Raw genomic sequence first — 16,584 nt, forward strand, 5'->3', positions numbered from 1 at the left:
AACTTTTTCTTTTTTATAGATTAAGAAACTAAAGCATAGGGAAATCATATAACTGTACCCATATTGTTAAAGAATCAAGCTATGGAACCCAGAAAGTCTGGATCCAAAGTCTGGATCCAAAGTCTGTTACTTTCTAGACCAATATGTTCCACTAACTCCCACACTCTTAACTTTTCCCTATAATCCCAGATAATCTCAGATAATCTCAAAGTTGCTCTTCAATAGTGATCAGATAGGGTTAGCCTCAGCTATTACAGGTTGTTGTTATTATTTTTTTTTTCAACGTTTATTTATTTTTGGGACAGAGAGAGACAGAGCATGAACGGGGGAGGGACAGAGAGAGAGGGACACACAGAATCGGAAACAGGCTCCAGGCTCTGAGCCATCAGCCCAGAGCCTGACGCGGGGCTCGAACTCACGGACCGCGAGATCGTGACCTGGCTGAAGTCGGACGCTTAACCGACTGCGCCACCCAGGCGCCCCTGTTATTTTTTTTTTTTAAGAAGAATATATTCAGGTATAATTTGTGGAATAAAAAATATTTAAAATGATTTACTACAAAGCTACAGTAATCAAAACTATGGTACTGCTATAAAGATACACATATGGACCAATGGAATGGAATAGAGTCCAGAAATAAATCATCATGCATATGGTCGAATGATTTTTGACAAGGGAGCCAAGACCATTCAACAAGGAAAAGACAGTCTTTTCAACAAATGGTGCTGGGATAACTGAATATTCACATGCAAAAGAATGAAATTGGACCCTTACCTATCACTACACACAAAAATTAAATCAAAATGGACCAAGACCCAAATTTAAGAGCTATAGAGCACCTGGGTGTCTTAGTTGGTTAAGCTTCCAACTCTTGATTTCTTTTTTTTTTAACGTTTATTTATTTTTCAGACAGGGAGAGACAGAGCATGAACAGGGGAGGGTCAGAGAGAGGGAGACACAGAATCTAAAGTAGGCTCCAGGCTCTGAGCTGTCAGCACAGAGCCCGACGCGGGGCTCGAACTCACGGACCGCGAGATCATGACCTGAACCGAAGTCGGCCGCTTAACCGACTGAGCCACCCAGGAGCTCCTCCAACTCTTGATTTCAGCTCAGGTCATGACCTCATGGTTCCTGGGTTTGAGCCCTACATCAGGTTCTGTGCTGACAGTACAGAAGCTGCTTAGGAGCAGAAAGCAATATACTGGCTCAGTATATGGCCAATAAGCCACAGGCTTCAGGTATGCCTCCCACTGACATGAGGAGGATAAAAGACAAAAGGATATATTGTAAAATACCTGAAAAATCATACTAGGTATGTTCCATCCATTACTATTATCCTGGAGCCATCATTTACACCAAGTTACATTGATGGTGAGGTACTCAAACTACTAACTGGAACCCTCTCACCCAGCAGTAATAAGAATCCCATAGTTACCTGATATCCTATCGGGTAGCCCTTAGAGTTTAGAGATCATGTCTTCTTGATTTCTGCAGACCTACTACTTAGTAAGTGGCTGAAACCCAGTATATACACAACATTGTTAATTCAAGAATGAAGGAATATGGAAAATGCAAAGATACTGGGGAGCATTTTACCTTGATCTCTTCTTGATCTTCCAGAGAAAACTCCATCAATTCATTTGAAATCTCCTCTGCCTGGTGTTCTTCTAGTTCTGAATTTTTATCCAATTTTTGAAGTGTAGTAATGGGACTGCCCAGATATTTCATTTCTCCTTCCACCAACTTTCCATTGTCCTGTCAATTATATTGACAATATTAAAAACTATTCAGAACCCTTACGTTATACTATATACAAAAATTAACTCAAAATGAAGCAAAGATTTGAAAGCTAGAATTATAAAACTCTTACAAGAAAACAGTGGGAAATGTTCATGACATTGGATTTGGCAATGATTTTGTGAATATGACAGAAGCATAGGCAATAAAAGAAAAAATGGACAAATTGGACTTAACAAAATTAAAAACTTTTGTGCATCAAAAATACCACCAAGAAAGTAAAAAGACAACCCACCAAATGGGAGAAAATATCGACAAATCATACATTTGATGAGGTATTAATATCCAGAATATATATATAAAAACTCATATAGCTCAACACCAAAAAACCAAATAGAATGAAAAATGGTGTAGCTGCCATGGATAACAGTATGGCAGCTTCCCGCCAAATTGAATATAGAATTATCTTATAATCCACCAATTCCATTTCTGGGTATATACCCTCAAAAAATGACAGCAAGGATTTGAACAGATATTTCTACATCAATGTTCATAGCAGCATTATTTGCAACAGTCAAAGGTGAAAACAACCTGGGCACCTGGGTGGCTCAATTGGTTAAGTGTCCAACTCTTGATTTTGGCTCACATCATGATCTCATGGTTTATGACTTTGAGCCCAACATTAGACTCTGTGCTGGCATCACAGAACCTACTTGGGATTCTCTGTCTCCCTATCTCTCTGCCCCTCCCCTGCTCTCTCTCTGAAAACAAACAAACAAACAAGCAAACATTAAAAAATAAATAAATAAAGCTTTAAAAAAAAGAAGAAGACTACCCAGTAATTTACCAGGCTCCAAGTCTTCCTCTTATCCAAGAAATCAAATATCTGAAACACGGTCAACTTAATCTACTTCGGATGTGCTGTGTTAAAAAGATTTTTCCCTAAGATTCAGATTAGACCCCAAATCCCTGGAATATCTTGAACCCACTGTCTATTAAAAGCAAGTGAATGCCTGGGTAACTTAAGACTCCAGTATCTAAATGGACAAAGGCACAATCATTTACTAGCAAAATGTGCATAGCTAATATTCACATGAAATCACTACTAATTGTTTTTAACATAAAACATTTATCAATCTAGCTGGCAGTTAAAAAAATAAACATTTATCAAAAGAGCTATTGATTATTCATGAATTATGTAAACTCATAACTTTTTTTGAAAGGAATCTGGAAACATGTATCACAAATCTTAAAAATATATCCTTTAGCCTGGTAGTTATAATTCTTGGTACCAATCCTAAAGAAAAAATTTTGAAGTGTAGGCAAAGATTTATGCTCAAGACCTTACATAATAGCATTATTTGTAAAAGCAAAATTGGGACTACTAAGTCCAAAAATAGGGAACTATGTAAATTGTGGTCCATTTGTTAGGGTAAAAGTATCCAACAAAGAATAATGTTTACTAGAAGTTTCAATATTAACTTTAAAAAAGCAGGATATAGGGGCGCCTGGGTGGCTCAGTCGGTTAAGCGTCCGACTTCAGCTCAGGTCACAATCTCACGGTCCGTGAGTTCGAGCCCCGCGTCGGGCTCTGGGCTGATGGCTCAGAGCCTGGAGCATGCTTCCGATTCTGTGTCTCCCTCTCTCTCTCTCTCCCCCTCCCCCATTCATGCTCTGTCTCTCTCTGTCTCAAAAATAAATAAACGTTAAAAAAAAAATATCTTAAAAAAGCAGGATATAAAGTTATATATATGGGGCACCTGTGTGGCTCAGTTAAGCACCTGACTCTTGATTTCAGCTCAGGTAATAATCTCACAGTTCGTCAGATAGAGCCCCGCATCACGTTCTGCACTGTCAGATAATCTTGGGGTTCTCTCTCTCCCTCTCTCTCTGCCCCTCCCCCAACTCTCTCAAAAATAAATAAACTTAAAAAAAAAGGAATCTCTTTAAAAAAATGTTATACATATGTAATTAATATGACTTCAACTCTAAAATTATATACATAGTTAAAAGACTATAAAAAATGAGGTAAAATGTTAATAGTTTTTCTCTATGAGGTAACTCTTTTCTTTTTTATATTCCCTATCATATATATATATATATATATTTTTAAGTTTATTTATTTATTTTGAGAGAGAGAGAGAGAACACAAGGCAAAGAGGAACAGAGAGAGAAGGACAGAGAGAGGATCCCAAGCAAGCTTTGTACTGTTAGCAGAGTCTGGTGCAGATCTTGAACTCACAAACCGTGAGATCATGACCTGAGCTGAAATCAAGAGTTGGACGCATAACTGACTGAGCCACCCAGGAACCCCTATATTTGCTATATTTTTAAACCATTTTCACAATGGGCACATAGTACTTTTAAAATTAGGGTGGGAGGAATCACATAAATAATAAAATAGAAAAAATTAACAAAAAACCTTTTTTAACACTTATTTATTTTTGAGAAGGGGGGGAAAGGGCAGAGAGAGGAGACAGAGGATCCAAAGCAGGCTCTGTGGTGACAGCAGAGAGCCCAATAAGGGGCTTGAACTCACCAACCACAAGATCATGACCTAAGCTGAAGTCAGATGCTTAACTGACTGAGCCACCCAGGGGACCCCAAAATAGAACAACTTTAAAGGCCTAAGAATTTTTTTTTATGTTTTTTTGCTTTGTTTTGTTTTGTTTTCATATTTGAGAGAGACAGACAAAGAGCGAGTAGGGGAGGGGCAGAAAGACAGAGACAGATTCCAAAGCAGGCTCCAGGCTCCGAGCTGTCAGCACAGAGCCAGACGCGGAGGTCCAACTCACAAACTGTGAAATCATGACGTAAGCGGAACTCGGAAGCTTAACCACTTAACCGACTGAACCACCCAGGCGCCCCCTAAAGGCCTAAGAATTTTCTAACAAATAAAACGTCAGAGGATGTCTCTTACTTTTCCCAGAGTTACTTCTCCAACCACTTTTCTCACCTAAGCCAGCTTAGAAAAATTGAAAGGGTTGTAATGCAGATCTGCCATCCTATAATCCACAACACCTCAGCAGACCCTTGATGAGGATGTTCAGTGACTCACCAGTAGAGAAAGGGGAGACATGTAAGGCTCCCCTGGTGTCTTTTGAAACTTCAGGCTCCTGGATGCCCACCACTCGGAGGACTTCAAAGTGTTATTCTTCTGCATAAGAAAAATTACATTGGCTGGAGGAAGACAAGTGTCAGCAAGCCCTGCCAAAAACATTTCATCAGGTGAAGCCATGAATAACCCTCACAAAACACATCAAGTATAATCAAGGTTGATCCTATATCCTGACAATACAAATTATGGCTTGGATTTGATGTATGATATGTAGATTTGGAGGATACTGATTTTATGGTCACAAGCCAAAGGAAGGGAGGAAAAGGGGAGCCTGAGTAGGGAGGGGATGGTGAGATTTCCAAAAAGTGATTACAAGGACAGTGTCAAATCAAGAATAAGCTGATTAAAACAGCCAAAAGCATGGGTATAACTTAGTCAATGTGAGAAAAGAAGAACAGCAGCTACCTTTTATAGATACTGACCTGGGGGAAAGGATGACGGGCAGGGGAAAGAAAAAGATGGCTAGAAAACACAATTCAGGGCACCTGGGTGGCTCGTATAGTTAAGGGTCCAACTCTTGATTTTGGCTGGGGTCATGATCTCCTTCCTGGTCATGGGATCGAGCCTTGTATCTGGCTTGGTGCAGAGGCTGGACTCTGCTTGGGATTCTCTCTCTCTCCCTCTCTCCTCCTCTCCTACTTGTGCTCTTTCGCACATGTGCTGTCTCTCAAAATAAATAAATACACATAAAAAAAAAACAAGAAAAGAGAATTCGTTGAAGGGATTAGTTAGAGAACGATCTTGGTGATTAGGTGGCTCTGTCGAGCCCAGTTTCAACTTAGAACTGACTGAAGGCCGGAGGCTCAGACAAAAAGGCCCATGGCTTTCTCAGAACATGGGCTAAGAAGCTTGAGTAAGGGAGAAATAAGAAAAAATTAAGTAAACCCATACATGAAGCCATGCACAGAGTATGTGAACAACTTATATACATTATCTGTTTAAAAAAATAGCCCTAAATTCCCAAACTACACTAATAGAGATTTTTGCCCTTAAACCAATCAACTGAACATGAGGAATAATGATGATCTGCTCTGGAAGACATGGAGCTAGGTGTCTGTTCTAGGGTCAAATCTTAAAGATAAAAAACAAACCATAAATAATTTTTTGCCTTATAGTGAAGCAATTTGATTGTCTGCATACTGAGGGATAACAGTTCTGGGTCTCATAATGATACTGATGAGTTGCTCCCCTCACAGGGAGAAAAGTACTAATGTATCTGGGTTTCCATTTAACACTTACATTTTCTTTATTTGTGGGTGAGCTACATACTGCATCTTTCTTCCTGTTGCCACAGTCCAAAACATTTGGAGTGCTACAAAGCAGCTGTGCCTACAAGAGAACATTTTCTGAGAACATCCAGCATCCTTGAGCCACAGGTGAGGTGGAAAGCCTCTGCCTACCACCTGAGAAACAAACCCAAACCCAAGAAATAGATGTTACTCACTGGGCTGCATTTTGTAAAGTGCTGGTGATGATTCCTGAAGATCAAAAAAAGTGCCAGTCAGTAAACCCCAAATACTGTTTAGTTATTCCTCAATGGCTTGTGGCATCCCAACTTTTCCTTTTTTCCACTCTAGGAGCCCTATATCTAGTTGATATGTCTCCATACAATATGTAAAGTGCTCTCTGTGGCAAATATGAAGATGTTAAGTGACATCCTGGGGATAAGGCCCTCATAACCATATATATAGATATCCATTAAAGATGATGAGCTTGTCCTACATCTTATGTAGACCAAATTTACTAATTTTCCAGCATTGACTATTGGGAGCTAATACTTATTTTTTATGAATTATTATCCCTACTGCCAAGATTTTATCCAGTTTGCATGAGTTAGGATTTTTAAAGCAAGTCAAATAAACTACAAGCAATCTAAAGTGAAATTTTCACATGTATTATTAAAAACAGTGGAAGGGCAGGGCGCCTGGGTGGCTCAGTCAATTAAGTATCTGACTTCGGCTCAGGTCATGATCTCTTGGTTCATGAGTTCAAGGCCCACATCAGGCTCTGTGCTGACAGCTCAGAGCCTGGAACCTGCTTTGGATTCTGTGTCTCCCTCTCTCTCTCTGTCCCTCCCCTGCTCACACTCTGTCTTTCTCTGTCTTGCAAAAATAAATAAAATGTTAAAAATTAAAAAAAACAAAAAAACAAAAAAAACAGTGGAAGGGCGGTTGGTGGGCTCAGTCAGTTAAACGGTTAAACAACTGATTCTTGATCTCAGTTCAGGTCATGATCCCTTGGTTGGTGGGATTGAACCCCGTGTCAGGCTCTGCCCTGGCAGTGTGGAGCCTGCTTGCGATGCTCTCTCTTCATCTCTTTCTGCTCCTCCCCACTCTTACTCTCTCTCTCCCTCAAAAATAAACATTAAAAAAAACTGTTAAAAAAAATAAAGTCTTAATAAATTAATTAATTCAAAACTAATTAATTAAATTAATTATTTAAATCAATAATTAATTAAAACTAATAGGTTTAATTAATTAAAAAACAGTCATGGAATGCTCTCACTAGTGTCCTAAAGTAGCTCCTAATTCACCTAAACATAGAAGGATAAAGTTCTAAAAAGATTAAAAGAGTCAAATGGAAACCTTACAATAAGTTTAAGAAGTTAATGAGTTGAATTGAAATAACTTCATTCCTGGAGCATTCCCTGATTGAATATTTTAAGATGTCCAACAAAGAGTCCCCATGAATAACAATACTAAACATTATAAAATAGTTCATACGTGCTAAATTCCATCCTTACAAGAGCAGTTATGAAAAGTATTATTATTATGTCTATTGTTATTTATTACAAATGAAGAAATTGAGGTCCAGTGAAGTTAAGAAAATCTTCAGAATCACAGTTGGTGAAATAGTAAGCCACTGGAATTCAGATGCTCTAACACTGCACTATTCACATGCACGAAACAGCTTAGGCCTAAACGCAATATACCCTTTCCTTCATTTTTAAAGATAATACGGGTTGTATGGAATGGTTAAAATGAACTATTTAGATCTGAGCAACTTAAAAAATCTTTCCAGTGAGGGACTGAGGCTTTCAAGCCAACTTATACCCAAAGTAAAAGGTTCTACATACTGCAGAGATTGCACAGGATAAAATTCCTGTGCCAGAGCTGAAAAGGCTTCAGCCATGGGGTTCATTTAGCAAAAGAACTTACATCCCAGCTAAATGTATGTCCTGAGGTCCTTTAGATTCCAAGTGGCCTGCAATCAAATGTGAAGAGTTAATCTTGTCCACACATCCTGTCTTTCCTTCTCATTTTTTTCATTGCCAGTAAGCCACATTAATTTCAAAAGCTGATGTTTTGAATGCATGGGCTCCTGATAGGTACCAATTTTATGGTACAAGGTACAAGTTCATGAAAACTTAAGAATTTATATATGTTACTTAAGAATTTATGCAGGAAATACTGCAGGACAATAACGAACAGAGATTTTTTTCATGGGTAGGAAATAATGCTGATTACTCAGGAAATAGACCATTTATTCTGAAAATAGAAGAAATACTAAAATGGCCGACTAGCGGGGTGCCTTGGTGGCTCAGTCAGTTAAGTGTCCAACTCTTGACTTAGGCCCAGGTCATGATCTCATGGTTTTTTAGTTTGAGCCTGAATCAGGCTCTGCGCTGACAGCGTGGAGCCTGCTTGGGATTCTCTGTCTCCTTATCTCTCTGCCCCTCTCCTGCTTGCTCTCTATCTGTCTCAAAATAAATAAAAATAAACTTAAAAAAAAAAGATCAACTAGTGGGGCACCTGCATGGCTCAGTCAGTTAAGTGTTGGACTTTGGCTCAGCTCATGATCTCACAGTTTGTGGGTTTGAGTCCCACATCAGGCTCTCTTCTGTCAGCACAGAGCCTTCTTTGGATCCTCTGTCTCGCTCTCTCTCTCTCTGCCCTTCCCCAGCTGGTGAGTGCTCATTCTCTCTCCCTCTCAAAAATAAACAAACATTAAAAAAATTATTGACTAGTAAAACATACTCCTTTTGGGCTCAGGCCCTACAAAACCACAAGAATTAGTTAACAAAGTATTTCTTTATGTTTCTTTGCCTTTGCTGAGATTATACTAGAGCATAAAACTTCCCATTTTAACTACTACTTTCATTCCCATCGTCAATCAGTTAACAAAATATTCCTTCTTGTCTAAATTTTTCAAATGCAAAATGACTCCTATTTATGTTATTACATTTCTCTTCTTGGCTTATCATTCTCAAAAATCCCCTAGGTACCCACAGAATTTCAACTTCAAGGATCTTTACCTCCGTTAAAAAAAATTTTTTTTAATGTTTATTTATATTTGAGAAAGAGAGAGAGAGAGAGAGAGGGTCAGAGTGTGAGCAAGGTAGGGGCAGACAGAGAGGGGGACACAGAATCTAAAGCAGGATCCAGGCTCTGAGCTGCCAGCACAGAGCCCGAGGTGGGGTTCGAACTCAAGAACCATGAGATCATGACCTGAACCGAAGTCGGATGGGCTTAACTGACTGAGCTACCCAGGCGCCCCTCTACCTAATTTTACCACCTTCCATCTCTATCTGACTACCCTGTTTTCTCCCTTAGAAGTTATTCTTTTCCTTGAGGCCTTTACCTCCCTTCTCCTTACCTGTTTCATCAAGGTCTGCAGAAGTGGTAAGCTGACTGGCAGACATCTCCCCACCATTGCTAAAATTGGAAAGATCAAGGCAACATTTTGGGGTTCCTCTGTTGAGACATAATAGTACAGCAAGATTCCCATTAAGTTGTAATAACCTTGAAAGGCAAAGATCACATTATCCTCTTCATCTGAAACACCCCTCAGGAACCTTTTCTCTACTCCAATAATTTGCATCTCATTTCCTCCTCACCAACATATTGAGACAAGTAATTTTTTTTCAAATTGAGGACCAAACATTATTGGCTGAGGTGGGTCTTGACCCCACATCTTTTGCCCTACGCACTGTGGGTACATAGATTTAGTTTCTCCCTGGAGTCTCTAGTACTTCTCAGGTCTATAACTCTCCAACTAGCTGAGGCATCAGAGCATGGCGTGACCAGAATTTAAAGTGCAATAATAATAACACTAATATTAATACAAATAAAAATACCAACTCCAATAACACAATAGAGTTTTCAAAGACTTTTCCCAGACATCACATCATTTAATTCTCATAAGATCCTAGTAAGATAGGAAGAGATTATTATTTCTATGTCACAGAAAAGAAGCCTGAGGGTCAAGAGTCACACTGTTACTGAAGGGCACGGTTTAAAACTTAAACCCTGATCTTTGAGCCACAATAATTTTTAAAAAAATTTTTTTAATATTTACTCATTTTTGAGAAAGAGAGAGAGGGGCAGAGAGAGAGGGAGACACAGAATGAGAAGCAGGCTCCAGGCTCTGAGCTGTCAGCACCCACAAACCTTGAGATCATGACCTGAGTCAAAGTCAGACACTTAACTGACTGAGCCACCCAAGTGCCTCCTCCCCACTTTTTTTTTTAATGTTTATTTATTTTTGAGACAGAGAGAGAGAGAGAGAGAGAGAGAGTGTGGGGGAGGGATATGGAGAGAGGGAGACACAGAATCTGAAGCAGGAGCCAAGATAATTTTTTAAAAACCCCAAGGCTGTGCCTGGGTGGCTCAGATGGTTAAGCCCCCAACTCTCACTTCATGATCTCACGGTTTGTGAGTTCCAGCCCTGCATGGGGCTCTGCACTGACATCACAGAGCCTGTTTGGGATTTTCTCTCTCTGCTCCTCCCCTGCTCATACTCTCTCTTTCTATCAAAATAAATAAATAAACTTTTACGATAAATAAACAAACAAACAAATAAATAAATTGGGGCACCTGGGTGGCTCAGTCGGTTGAGCAACTAGCTTTAGCTCAGGTCATGATGTCAAAGCTGGTGAGTTCGAGCCCCACATCAGGCTTGCTGCTATCAGCTTGTGCCGGCTTCAGATCCTCTGTCCCCCTCTCTCTCTGCCCTTCTCCCAGTTGCTCACTCTCTCTCAAATATAAATAAACTTTAAAAAAAATAAATAAATAAAAATCCCAAGGCTATTTGGAAAAGCAAAGGAGATAAGATGTAAAAGGTGGATTTACCCAGACAAAACACTTAGGTTTGCAGAATCGCCAAAGAGTTTGTTCACTGGAGTTCTAGGGAGATCTGGACAGGTGGTAAAGGAAGTGTCTCTCTCCAAGAGCAGGTTTAATATCTTCCTCTGACTGGACCTAAAACTGGGTCCTGAGCCAGGATGTACATCCTCTTCTGCAGATGAAATCAATTCTGCAGACATGGCCTCCTGAGAAAAAAAAAAAAATAACACCTACCTAAGAGGTGAACATCATCTACATAGGTCCCTCACAGGCTATCCAGTTTTCACAACCTCCTCCACCTTTCCCAGCAGCAGCCCAGTGGCTCAGTACTGGAGAAAGGACATCCCTAGGATCACAACTAGGCATGAAAGTTGAATCCCACTTGCCCCAAGCACCTTGACCTTTTTCTTGGAGCCGAACTTATCTAGAGGCAAACGCGGGACTTTTTTTTTTTTTTTTTTAAAGTAAGCTGTACACCTAAAGTGGGGCATGAACTCGCGAGAACAGTTCCACATTCCATTGACTAAGCCAGCCAGGCAATCCAAAACCAGGACTTCATTAAAAAAGGAATGAGGGGCGCCTGCATGCCTCAGTCCGTTAAGCTTGGGGCTCTTGATTTCAGCTCAGGCCATGATCTCATGATCTCACGGGGGTGAGATCGAGCCCCTCCAGGCCTCTGCCCTGGGCCTGGATCCTGCTTATCATTCTCCATCTCCCTCTGCCCTTCCCCCTTCCCCGCCCCCCCCCTCGCTGACTCACCAGCTCTCGAAGGAAAAAAGGGAGAAAGGGATGAAAGAGAGAGACAGAGAGAGAGGAAAAAAGAAAGAAAAAAAAGAAAGAAAAGAAGAGAAAAGAAAAGAAAAAAGAAAAGAAGAGAAAAGAAAAGAAAAGAAAAGAAAAGAAAAGAAAAGAAAAGAAAAGAAAAGAAAAGAAAAGAAAAGAAAAGAAAAGAAAAGAAAAGGCTTTCACTTATTCGGGGGCCACACAGCTAGTGACTACTGACAGGAAAGAATTCGGGTCTCCTAACTCACGATAATGCTTATTAAATTCCCTGAAGTTCTGTTTGTAGAGCCCCCACTGGACCCTGGGGGACGCTGAGGTTTCCGTGATACCGGGGGAGAGGGTTCCCGGCTTACCTCAGATTGGAGCCAGAGATTCACCTTCAGGAAAAACAAAGGTGGGGAGTCAGTCACAAGCGAAGACTTGAGCAGAATTAAAGGAAATCTGACGAAAGGAGTTAATTAACCAGACTACGATTCCGTTTCTAGACTGGATAGGCCGAGAGGATCGAAGTTACAGCCACAGTGCAAGAATATCAACAGTCACAGGGCCTGGCTATTCAAACCTTCCGCCTCCCCAATAAACCTATCCCATTCACTTCAAGACTGCGTCAGCCAATCTGCGCCCGCGCGCGCCCAGACTCTTTTGGCCAATCGTTTGGCTCTACATCACTAGGCGTGACCTTGCTTTGGAAGGAACACAATTTGCCCCGCCCCTCAGCCAGAGCAGGATGCCGATTGGTCAGGGTTCAGTAAACCGCTAGGTAAGCCCCGCCCCCCGGGTGCCTGGCACACCATTGGCTCTCCCTCTGGCCAATCTCCACACCCTTCCTGAGCACTCTATTCCCTTAGCCCTTCCAACCCCGGGAGATTTAAACTGGACTTCGGTAGCGAGTACTGCTCTTTAAGATAATACCTGGAGAGAGTTGTTTGGGTGACAGGGTGTTTTAAACTTTTCTTTCCCCTTGCTTCTTTCTTGTGTCGTTACTTGGGCCTTTTCATCTTCGTTTTTCTTGCCTTCCGTTGGAGATGGAGCATTTGCCACCGGTATGGCAGATGTTGAGGCGAGACAGGTGTGTGTATTTATGCTACATTTATGTATTGACCCCTTCCAATAGCTTTCATTGTTTCCAGTTCCTTTTAGAGCTCAGCATCTCTGAGACTCTAGGTTATGCAGGATAAAGGAAATTCCTTTTCAGGGAAAACAGGGGAATTAAATCATCTCTTGGTATAATACTATCACAGTCCAAAGGATCCCAAGCTTTGGCCGTTTATGGAAATTTGAACATTGACAGGTGATACTAAGAATTTATTCTTAATGTTGGGGATTTGAATAATCCTGCGGGAGTGGTGGTGGGTATAGATGGTGGGTGGTGGGTATAGACGAAACAAGATTTGCCATGAGTATTAAGCAATGGGTAACTGGGGGTACATTATATCACTACTGTCAAAGTTTAATCATCTGGGGATCTTGTTAAAATGCAGGTTCTGATTCAGTAGGTCTGGGTTGGGGTCCAAGATTCTGCATTTCTAACAAGCTCCCAGCTGATGCTGATGCAGCTGGTCCTGAGACCATACTTTGAGTAGCAAAACATTATGGCATGCTCTTCTCTATTTTTGAAATTTTCTACACACACAAAAAGATGTTCAAAATAACTTGGAAGCTCTTTGAATGCAAGCTCCTTGAAATGATGAATCAATAAGTAGAGAGTGGGGCCTAGGAATTATCAAGGCACTACTCATGCTGATGGTTTGCAAATCACATTCTGAGAAACAAATAAGCAATGCAACAGTTGAGCCACAAACACAACCTTTATCCCGTGTCCACATCTTGGTGGCGGTAGTTGCTAAGAAGTACAGCATAGTCAGCTGGGTTTTATCCTAATACCCTTTTCATATGGAGAATCTGCTTCCCCAGAAAGGAGGTATGTGAAGAGTCTTTGTTCTCTGGGATTGAGATGGTGAGTGTGGGAGTCAGCACAGAGCCCTGCCATGCTAGGTGAGTTTGAAAAACAGACTAGGGGTTAAGGGAGTGTGTGTGGGATGAGTTGGTTTTTACTTTGAAAACCATAATCACACTTCATGGGACCATTGTATACTTCCCCTGCAGGTGGGAGGTAGAGACAGATGAAGTTGTTCTACAGCGGCGGCAAAAACAGATAGATTATGGCAAGCGCACACCTGGTTACCAGTGTTTCCTGCAGCAGGTCCCCAAGTGAGTGCAGTTGTGCGGGGTCACAACAAGCATGTCAGCTAAGTGGCTTTGGTTCAATGTAGGGTGATGGAAAGATATTAGAATATGAATGCTCTCACAAAGTCTCATCATTACTAAAACTAAGTCTCCTGAAATGTAGCCCCTAAATAAATTTTCAAGACTGTTTTTTCAAATGGAACAAATCCTACTTGGCCCATGAGACTTTCAAAAGCTCAATCCATGTTTGCTAATGAAGTTTTTCTTTCCAACCATTTTTACTTCATACCGCCAGCTGACTTCACTAATTACAACATACTTGCCTAATTACATGTAAGTTTCCATGCATACGGGCAAACTAAATGTATAAAGAGGTAGTATGTATTTTAAAGGGATGTCAGATACTGTCTTTTATATCTATCTTGACTTCTGAGGGAGTTGGAATATCTAAATTACCCTTGCCAGAAGAATATTAGGAATTTAGGAAGTTTGGTGCTTAATCCCAACTGAAGATTTATTTTTTCTATTGAATTGCAGGCATTGATCCTACCTGACTCTTAAGAAATCCTAATGAGTCTTCTGATTCACTGTGATAAACTGACCTGTGCCCCTTCCCCCTGACCTGAGTCTGACACATATCTGTCGTTGCCAGGGCAAAGCGACAGCCAGGACTTCACCCTCAAACACCAAATAAGAACAGGAGGTACAGCCGTCGCTCGTGGGATGCCCAAATCAGGCAGTGGAGAAGAGCTCTACATTCTTGGGACCCCCCCAGCCAGCCTCTGCAGGGCAGTCGGGCTGAGGGGTGAGTGCATTATTCTTGGTTTCTTGTTTGAGTGGTGGACTGAGCCCCACCTCTCCTTACTTTGCAGGGGTTTAGCTTTTAATGGCTGAAAAGGGAGAGTCTGAATGAGGTGCATGTTCCTCTGACTCTGCTGCATTCCTAGGCAGGGGATGGAGCATCTCTTAGAGCCAATGGGTTCCACCCCTTTGGATGACCTTTTGGATGACTGGTTCCAGGCCCTAGAACCCTCAACGAATCTGGATGGAGACCAGAAGGGAGCCCAGGTAGTCTTCTATCCACCTATCTTCTACCTGTCTTCTAAATCCCACTGGTGCACTGTTAGATATGGAGTCTGGCCTATGAGGTGACAATTAGCATGGGGTTCAAGGTAGTTGTCCAAGAATGAAAGAAGGAAAATGGGGCAGCAAGAAAAAATAGGACATGAATAAAAAACTCTGAGAACTAAAGGTGGCATAAGGAGATTTAATTATAGTTACTAATGGCAGGGAAGTTGGGCTGCACTGGGGGCTATCTTATACTTGATGAAAGGGGTATAATCTTCCTTGGAATTGAGGCCTGAAACCTGACGTGGAGGATTTGGGTGTTTGTTTTTTTCAAGTGTCTCATTTTATAAATGTTTTGCATATGAGCCAATGCTAACTTCTTATTATCAATCATTGAACTTTATTAAAGCATTGTTAATAATAAAAGGATAATAAATAACAAAATTATAAAAGGATAATAAATAATTAAAAAAGGAGGATCATCAAGTGGTGAAGACCAAGGACTTTAAAGCATCAAGGACTGCTCTGTAATATTACCTTTGCCTACCAGATGGGCAGTCACTTAATCTCTCCAACCATTTCATCTGTCAAATAGAGACATTTGCTCATTTCATGATTCTAAGCAAAAATGAGAATACTTTTTTAAAGTATGTAGCACGGTGTCTGGTACATAATAAGTGCTCCACAACAGTAATTACTGGAAACCATGTCTCCTATACTTCATGGCCTTGTTCCCTCTTTTGCCAAGGGGAAATGTGCAGGGCAAGGGAATATGCAGTGCATCTATCTTCCCTCCGCCCCTATTTTCTTGATAAATCTCACTTTCTCTTCACTCTTCTTTTTCAGTTTGCAGACTTGGTGGCTCCTGCCTACTCCCTTCCCTGGCTCTGTGAGGAAGATCCCCACCACTGGTGCTACTTTGTAGCTGATCAGTTACATATCTGTCCTAGACTTGAGTGGGGCATAAAATATTTAGAGAAAACAGACGTCTTTCAAGGGACTTGCTGCTAAGTTGTAATAGTTGTAATAGTGAAGATTATTTGCATTACTGCTACTTCCCAATCGATTAAAAAAGAAATCTAAAACTGCTGTACAAAAAGATGGCAACACGAAGGCATTGTTTAAAGCCTCTTTTTCTTTTTGCCTTTCTTTCTAAACCTTTTTTGATAGCTGAGCCTCGAATTTACATGAAAGTCAGGAACCATTTAGCTGTTCCTCACCCTCTTCCCTACTAACGTCTACATGCAGTCTTTTCGAAAAAAGACTTAAACTTTGGCTGAGGTGGGAGATGGTGGTAGTGGTGGAGATTTAATAAAGGGTGGTATCCTGTTCCTAAAGAGGAAATATACGGACATGAACATCTTTTCTCCAGCTGCCTGTTTCCTCCCTCCCTGTCTTAAGTGGTCCAGCTGTAACCACCATACTCCTCCTTCCCTCCCCCCCCAACCCACCCCCGCAAGCAACTGAACCGCCTATGATGTCATAATCACAACCCCATTACCTCATCCTGCTCGGGGGTGGGGGTGCGTAGAGGAAGGAAGAGTAGTGGACAGCCCTGGGCCCTCCGCAGCTTCACAAAGTGTTTGGGTGAGGGCTAATTACAAAACCAATTTGGAACGGCCGCTC

The 16,584-nt window shown here is 41.1% G+C and overlaps 2 protein-coding genes across 7 annotated transcripts in view; one reads left to right on the plus strand and one right to left on the minus strand.

Annotated features, from left to right (window-relative positions):
* Nucleotides 1–16,581, minus strand: part of CDC25C (cell division cycle 25C) — a 33,700-nt gene extending 17,119 nt beyond the window's left edge. The window contains exons 1-9 of one of the 5 annotated variants that reach the window (XM_053221497.1): nt 16,460–16,581; nt 12,057–12,080; nt 10,927–11,126; nt 9,452–9,549; nt 8,014–8,059; nt 6,300–6,333; nt 6,095–6,184; nt 4,796–4,894; nt 1,597–1,755 (exon numbers count right to left, since the gene is read on the minus strand). In XM_053221497.1, coding sequence (XP_053077472.1) covers nt 1,597–1,755; nt 4,796–4,894; nt 6,095–6,184; nt 6,300–6,333; nt 8,014–8,059; nt 9,452–9,549; nt 10,927–11,120 — 720 coding nt within the window. In that variant the 5' untranslated portion in view covers nt 11,121–11,126; nt 12,057–12,080; nt 16,460–16,581. Of the gene's footprint in view, nt 1–1,596; nt 1,756–4,795; nt 4,895–6,094; nt 6,185–6,299; nt 6,334–8,013; nt 8,060–9,451; nt 9,550–10,926; nt 11,127–12,056; nt 12,263–12,615; nt 13,348–16,459 lie in introns of those variants that run through there. The other 4 variants (XM_053221500.1, XM_053221504.1, XM_015064297.3 and 1 more) reach the window with 4 other exon arrangements.
* LOC106968518 (oocyte-specific histone RNA stem-loop-binding protein 2-like) lies at nt 12,265–15,969 on the plus strand. Of its 2 annotated transcripts, XM_053221515.1 has the most exons (6): nt 12,265–12,772; nt 13,618–13,698; nt 13,810–13,914; nt 14,543–14,695; nt 14,838–14,958; nt 15,805–15,969. In XM_053221515.1, the coding sequence occupies exons 1-6, from the start codon at nt 12,729–12,731 to the stop codon at nt 15,967–15,969; spliced, it is 669 nt and encodes a 222-aa protein (XP_053077490.1). In that variant the 5' UTR covers nt 12,265–12,728. The 2 variants fall into 2 exon arrangements, with proteins under 2 accessions (XP_053077490.1, XP_053077492.1); XM_053221517.1 differs by lacking the exon at nt 13,618–13,698.
* Nucleotides 16,582–16,584: the final 3 nt, after the last annotated feature.

The sequence above is a fragment of the Acinonyx jubatus genome, chromosome A1 (assembly GCF_027475565.1).
Source record: "Acinonyx jubatus isolate Ajub_Pintada_27869175 chromosome A1, VMU_Ajub_asm_v1.0, whole genome shotgun sequence".
Taxonomy (NCBI): domain Eukaryota; kingdom Metazoa; phylum Chordata; class Mammalia; order Carnivora; family Felidae; genus Acinonyx; species Acinonyx jubatus.

Excerpts from the sequence above, each read along its gene's own strand:
- LOC106968518 (XM_053221515.1), top strand. The coding sequence starts at position 12,729 with ATGGAGCATTTGCCACCGGTATGGCAGATGTTGAGGCGAGACAG. Across the intron at positions 12,773-13,617 it reads CAGATGTTGAGGCGAGACAG|AAAGGAGGTATGTGAAGAGT; the intron begins GTGTGTGTATTT and ends CTGCTTCCCCAG. Across the intron at positions 13,915-14,542 it reads TTCCTGCAGCAGGTCCCCAA|GGCAAAGCGACAGCCAGGAC; the intron begins GTGAGTGCAGTT and ends TGTCGTTGCCAG.